This window comes from Belonocnema kinseyi, chromosome 6 (assembly GCF_010883055.1).
Source record: "Belonocnema kinseyi isolate 2016_QV_RU_SX_M_011 chromosome 6, B_treatae_v1, whole genome shotgun sequence".
Classification (NCBI taxonomy): Eukaryota; Metazoa; Arthropoda; class Insecta; order Hymenoptera; family Cynipidae; genus Belonocnema; species Belonocnema kinseyi.
This window is the reverse complement of record NC_046662.1, coordinates 139392917-139400303: the sequence shown is the minus strand read 5'-3', so window position 1 is coordinate 139400303 and position 7387 is coordinate 139392917. Positions and strand designations below refer to the sequence as shown.

At 34.9% G+C, this 7387-nt stretch overlaps 2 protein-coding genes across 8 annotated transcripts in view; one reads left to right on the top strand and one right to left on the bottom strand.

Moving 5' to 3' along the window:
- Positions 1–5049, top strand: part of LOC117174095 — a 298870-nt gene extending 293821 nt beyond the window's left edge. For all 7 annotated transcript variants that reach the window (XM_033362825.1, XM_033362821.1, XM_033362819.1 and 4 more), the window contains one exon: positions 4761–5049. In XM_033362825.1, the coding sequence (XP_033218716.1) occupies positions 4761–4877 (117 nt within the window). In that variant the 3' untranslated portion in view covers positions 4878–5049. The remainder of the gene's footprint in view (positions 1–4760) is intronic.
- LOC117175625 (protein N-terminal glutamine amidohydrolase) overlaps positions 1–7387 on the bottom strand; it is a 212151-nt gene that overhangs the window by 7107 nt on the left and 197657 nt on the right. The window lies entirely within an intron of this gene.

Here is a 7387-nt window from a genome sequence, read left to right as displayed (position 1 = left end):
GCCTGCATGATGGGTATAGAAATAATGAAGTTTATTTAATATACAGCTTGTTTAATAAAAAAACGTCCCAAAACCAATAAAGTCACAACTTTAAAATAAAATTAGGCAAAAAAGAGGTGCCACATGCTAAGGAAAAAAAAATTGGTATCTGGCAGAGTTTGGTTCCACGTGGAGTCCTGTCAGGGCTCTAGCTCCACGCACTGTTGATTTCCCCCCAATTTGAATCGGTAGTTAGGTATTAGATATTGTCACTTCAGACACAGGCTAACTTCACTTCGTTAACCGCTGAGAGGAAAACAAGAGACCAAATTCATGGGATTTGGTCCATTTTTGCCCTATTTTGTTCATATCTTCGTAAAAACTAATTTTTTCTACATAACTGTATTTGAAAATAGTAGAAAAGTTCCGTCAACATTGTTCCTCCTAGCATTCCACAAAGATTGGTAGCTTTAAAAAATTTATCCATAGGCGAAACCTTCACTTCCAACTGTGCGTTCTGCCGAGTAAAGTCATCCGCGGCTAGAGACTAGACACCAAAGAATAGTATTGTGTGAAGTATCGTGCATAAATTTCGCCTGCTTGTTTACCTTCTAGGGCAAAAGGAGCATAACTGCACGACGTACACGTTCCGGTTGCATTGGGATTGGTTGCTTGAAGGAACCATGATGGTATCTTCTGGAGCTTACTAAATCTCAAAATAAATAATAATACATAATAGTACATTTTCAACTAAAAGAATGAATTTCTATGAAAAAAAAATTATGATATACAACAAAAATTTTTCTATGGCTTTAAAGTTTGATCTATACACGAAAACTCATCGTATTGATATATTAATCGTAAAAAGATTATGTATTTGAAGAAGATAATATTGTAGACTACAATCCATAATTTGTAAATTAAAAAATAGCATAATATATTCTAACTAGCATCAAATACAAAATTATAGTAAAAATGAATCATACAAATTTCATAAGAGAATTTTGCGAGATCACTAAAATTCGACAAATGCTATTAGTCAAGTGAATTGGAGAACTTACACATTGTGAAAAATATTACATATTTAAAATTTATAAATTTAAATGAGATCAGAATCAAATTTAAAATTCTATTTCACGTCCAATAATCAAGTTAATGTGCGGAATCCCTAAAAAAAACAATGATCTAACGATCAAGTTTAGACAACCACCATAAAATGTTTCCATTGTAATCTGAAAAAAAATTTCCTTTCCTTTCTTGACAACAATAAAAAAGATGAAGGATAAACGATAAAGCAACAAACCAAATTCCCTTCCTTCTCTCTTTTATTTCTTTCACCCTTTCTAGTTTTATCATTATTAAATGTCAATAAGAAAACATTCGTAAAAACAATCACCAACGTTTCCGCACTCATACAGAACCCTTATAAAAGCAAAAAAAGACAAATACAATAAAATTTTGAGCAGCCAGGAACAACAACGTAGCCACAACTCTCTCTCCCCGACACCTAAGAATCAACACCCGAGAATCAAGTGAAAGGTTTTTTTCAGATAGCAATGGCAACATTTTATGGTGGTTGTATAAATTCGATATTCAGATTCTTGGCTTTATTTTCAGGAATTCTGCACATTAAAATATTATTTTTTGTAAATAATAAATAATTCATTATTTTGAATAAAAGGTAATTATAATAAATTTTTTTAAATTATTCAATCCAAGCCTTGTGTATATAAACATATATTAGTTTTTCTGTGTGCTACAAATTCTCGAATTTTTGTTGATACTTTCCCTTTGTGAATTCACTGCAGCACACCACTTTTATATTTTTATTGGTATTTTAATCGAAACCTAAGAATTAAACGAAATTTAAAAAAATTTCTGAATTAAAAAAACCAGCATAATTTTTCATTTCTATTTAGTGCCTTGATATTGTAGGTTAGATTTTTCGTTTAGTTTCGGTCATTTCGGATTAGTTTAATAACTTTGAAAACATAAAATTTGTATATACTAAGCACAGACTTGATCTTTTAGCAAGCTTCATCCACCGAAAATTTTCTCAACCAATCAGCTTCGAGTAGAAAGAAAGAAAGTGACGCCGAATGACAACTTTTCACTCTGATGGAAAATTACAAGTTTGCCTACATCCTTACCAGTACATTTCTATATATCAATGGATTAAGCACTGTCTTCTAGTCTAGTATTACTAAATATTATTTAATGTACCACTGCAGAGGCGCCTTTTGCTGTGGATGCAAGTTAATTTGGGTTATGGTTAGACCGGGAGCAGTCATGTGGGCCTGCTCCCGATCTTCCTCTGTCCCGACAGACTGCTTCTGTTCCTGGCCAGCAACCCTAAAGTTCACCTGTCCAAAGTGGTAAAAGGCCTTTTGTTGAGGACCGCAGGAGCCCTTGTTTGAGACTCAGGAATTTGCACAACTAAGAGATACGTGATTTCTCCCGCGGTGTCATCTTCCTAAGTCCTATCGTGTCTGACGATTTTCCAGGATACTGGCATAGGTGAGGGGTTAAGTACCTCCAACCGCCGGACGATAACAGACAGGTCTTTCAGTTTACCCGGAAAATACAAAACACGCCGTAGCTCTCACCATCTTTTAGAGCAACTTGACTTCACCCACCTTAAGGGCTAAACCTGCCCAATGCCTTGTCTCGAAAACAGCCTTTTCTAACCAACCTTTAGCTGCTGGATCGGCTGCAACAAATACAAATACCCCTCCGCTACAGAAGGAGGTTTTTATTTTTGGCTAGTGTTCTGAGGACACTCTTTTAAGCGCCTTGCAAGTGGCTTCTCTGAAGAACTCAAACTGCTCCGTAGTGAGCAGCGAGTCCTGGTAGATCATATCCGTCACCACCGTCGTCACAGGGTCAGTCCTCTGAGCAGCTACCAATCCAACCTCCGGCGACTTCATTCGTCGGCTGCTGGGCTGCTTCGTGCCTGTTTACAGACTAAGCCCTCCTCCCAAGCTGGGGTGCCCTCTGAGCCCCTTTCTCTTTTCGGCCTCAGTGCTGGTTATCAGTATCGTAATCGCCGATGTTCTAGTTTCCGTGGGCCGCTCCTGTTTCTATAGTTTCATTTTGAAGGAACGTCAATCCCTTAGCTTCCGGAAGTGCTGGGGGCTCAGCCGCCACCTGAGTTTTGCTTGCTCTACAGGAAGATTGGTAGAAATTGGTTACGTAAGATCCGTTAGGGACCAACTCCTCCGCCACCTCCCTTTCTCCCTTTTCCTACGGATTGGTTTTTACGTCATCCATTTTGACCCCACCAGTAGCTAAGGAAATAAAAGTTTCACCTCTGCATAGGCCCTCATGCAAAGGCTAAAACTAAATACTTGTGGATGTCATCCGGTGAACCTGCGAGGCCGTTAGGCCACCTTCACAATGTCGAGGTGCCACTATACCAACGGAGGGCCGTAGGTCGTCCCTGTCCTGATTTAAAAAACTGGAAATCGGTCCGGGACGGACCTCGACCCAGGGATCCTGAAGGCCCGTGTTAGCTAGGCTCTTTCCCCCTTCTATCATACTATAATCACGAATACCACGAGATCTCGTTTATAGGGGACTTTTCATGTATTTCCATACAGATGCAGGTCGAGGTCCATTTTACCCTTTCTTCAGCAATTACAAATTTAATGAAATCAATAAGAAAAACTTACCTAAATGTCAAAGAATCCCAAAAGGCAACAAAATCGATATTAATTAACGAGCTTACATCCTTTTATGTAAATTACAGTTAAAAATTAATTTTGGATTACTCTAGGAATATTTATACTATAAAAATCTTTATTCTTAGGGGCCGTTTCAGACCACTACATGTAATCGCATTACAAATTCGCCGATTTTATGCTCGTTAATAACTTCAAAAATTGGTTGGCTTCATTAAAATGTATGGTTCATTCCTTAAAAAATGACAAACAATATTTAGGCGTGAAAATATTTAGTGCTTTTTTTTTAAATAATAAAGTAAGAGAATTCATTTTCAGGCCTAAAACGGACTAGCCTGGCGGGATCTCTGAATAATCTTGTGAAAATAAATACAAGTGTATGGTAGTATTTTTCACCAAAATAAAGAAATTTAGGGAAAATCATTTGCAAAATGTAAACATTTAAATTTGAATTTGTCATCCTAGGAGACCTTACAGCCCAATCTGGGATTCAAAACACCAGAATATTATAATAACATTATTTATAAATTAATATCCTAGGCTTAAGATGGTTACTGTTCAATATGTCGAAGGCATTTTTTGTTAGAGTTGGATTTTATGTTTCTAAATAATCTGCGCGGTTCTGCCGTGGTGTATATTTTGAGTCACGGAGGCATTTTTGTAATGCTATCAAGTGCTGTGAGAAGATCAATGTGCCTAATCTGAAACATTACGCAAAGGCTAGTTTTTATTTCATCATTCACGGTCTGGGTTGCAACCTATTGTGGATGACTCAAAGATTCAAATAAATCCTTATTGCATTTCTCTCTTTTTGGCTTAAAATTGAGATGGTTACAGCCCAATATGTCGAAGGCATTTTTGTTCGAATTGGATTATTGAATAGTCTGAACGGGGCTAGCTAATTTAACATATTGGGAAAAGCCTGGTTTTTACCCCATTATTCTCGGACTGGGTTGCAGTTTTTTCAATACATTTAACTGATTTTAATAAAAGCTTTTTTTAAACTTCATTTCTATTCTTAGATAATTTTTAGAATAGGTTATTTCCATGTTTTATTAACTGAGAGTTTCAAATTTCACATGTTATATTTTATACTTGCAGAATCAAAGTGGAATATACTATGATGTGGAGTATGACCAGGGAGATGCAAACCACCTGTCAAAAAATCACATTCCAATGTCGACCTATAGTATGGCAAGGCCGTACTATAGAACTTGAAACTCAGGAAATCAAAGTAGACCAAGTTGATTCTCAAATGTTTATGTAAAGATGTACTTTTTCCGAATGTCTAAAAAATAAAAAATCAGGTGCTATAATAAAACATAATCGTACAAAAGAATCCTGTGTTTAAAAAAAGAAGAATTCGACATGCACTGTTTTTTCCACTGAAGTCTGGTGCTTCATTTACCTGTAGATTAGTCATACATATACTGTTTTGTCAATAAATTTTACTGCAGCGATTGTACTAAATTCGATAGAAATCAATTTATACTTCATAGTCTACAAAAGATTAAGATATTGCATATTTGATATTAATGACGAATTACAAACATTATGCCAAATTAAATATATGATTAACGGTATTGTTTAAAAATTATTAGTGTAATTCGAGATAAAACTTAAAGATACAACTTTTCTTTAAGTTATAATGCTAATCACGGATTTGTACATTTTCCAAAATTGAGTACTGTATTTAAAGAAAGCATTGTATTGCAATCACAATATAAAATAAAGATCAAAATCTCTTATTGAAAATTCATTTTTGGAAAAGTTTCAGAAAATTTAAAGCCTGATTAGAAACCGTAAGTTATAATATTTGCAAAATTAATTTCAAGTTGTATGTACTTTTTTATTGAAGGTCTAAGCCGAGAATCAAGACAGAGACTTAGCTATTGTAATTGCATACGATATTTATTTTATAACATATGTAAAGCCAGCTAAAAACAACAGGCAATCCTTCCACTTAAGGCTCAAACGCGGGTCCATTTTTCTGAAAATAAATCTTTTTTTCTGTTTTCGTTGTTCTTTGAAGATGTATGTATTTGTGTCAATTATGTCGTTATCAGTGGTTTCAAATCAAATCATTTACATACATGCCATTGCACAGGAAAAAAAATCAAATTTTACTCCATTTTCTATCATTAAAATTATTAATATCTTTTACATTCCAGTAACCTAGTGATTTCCCATTCTTTGTTTTTATTTCGTAAATTGTTGGTGAAATTTTCGCTTAAATGAAAAATGGTCCTTCGAAATTGTTATACAATTCCTGAGCTGTTCCTTCCCCGTTACTCGATAATACTTTATTGCTTTTTAGAACTTGTTCACTAATTTCAAAACTTATGGGCCTACGTCTAAGATTGTAATATCTAGATGGCGTTTCATTTGCGGTATCTAAATTTTTAATTACCACTTCTCTAATTATTTTAATATTTGTATTATCTGCCCATTTTTCTGACTCTTGACATTCTATTTCGCTTTCCCGTTTAAATCTTAATTCAATGCCTGCATGGGTTGGAGCCCTCTACCTAAATTTATTGATTGGTTTACGTATTCTTTTCCGTTACACAGGCCAACATGGTTTTTTTGGAAAGTGGAGGTTCATTTCCGAAGTAATTTTTTATGTATAATCCAAATCCGGGGTTAGAATGGGTCCATCAGGTCAGAATCTTAGGATATTTGAGGCTGAGTTCAATTACCATTTTTCTTTACCAAGTTACGCCAATTTTAAATTACGAGATATGTCCCATTATGTCTTGAGCATTTGTTTTAAATACTTTGAGGCAGACATTTTCTACTGGGTGTTTTATCTTGACAATTTGTACTTGGGGGTGGTCAGGGTTGTTAAAATCCTAAAAATGTTGTGTCTTCTGTACATAACCTTAAAAGTATAAAAAAACGCCATTTTTTGGGTACATAACCTCAAACATCTTAAAATCCTGATGTTATTGACTAATTCTGACCCTAGATTCGGATTCTAAATAAGAAATTACTCCGGAAATGACCCTCCACTTTCTTACAACAAAACCATGTTGGCCTGTGCTAATTTTTAATTAGCGTAACTTGGTAAAGAAAAATGGTAATTGAACTCTGCGCCTCACAAATTAAAGATCATGATAGGCCAATTGTGACACCGGATTCGGAGTGTGCCTAAAAATTACTTCGGAAATGACCCTCTACTTTCCAACAACTGACATGACCCTATTATTTGCAGGCCTATGTTATCTGTGAATAATATTCTAGGCGTTCCCCATTTCGAAATGATACGTTTATGAAATTCTTTTTCAACTATTCCCTACCGAAAAGAATCTTTGAGTATATACAAAAAATTCTTTAGGTCAAAGAATCTCACAGAAATTCTCCGCAGGCACTCAGGTAGATATTTTTAAAGGTCCAGGAAGCTCGTTTAAATGGTCTGAAGGCTTTAAAATATCATTTCCGAAATTGAAATAAGAATACGATCATAAATAACAAGCAGAGAGGCTATCTGAATAGAGTAGCCGACACTCAAGGGTCCTTTGTTAAGCTTTCGGATTAAAATTAAGAAGTATATTTTTTAAATTTCATAGTTAACAGCCTAAAACATAATAATTCGGAATCTATGGGTTTCGATGACTTCAGATATATAACTTTTTTTTTAATGCTTAACATTGGAATTAATAGAACGTTTCTCGTAAATGGAATGAGATACACCAAAAAAGACAACATTTTTGAATTCAACTAGAAAA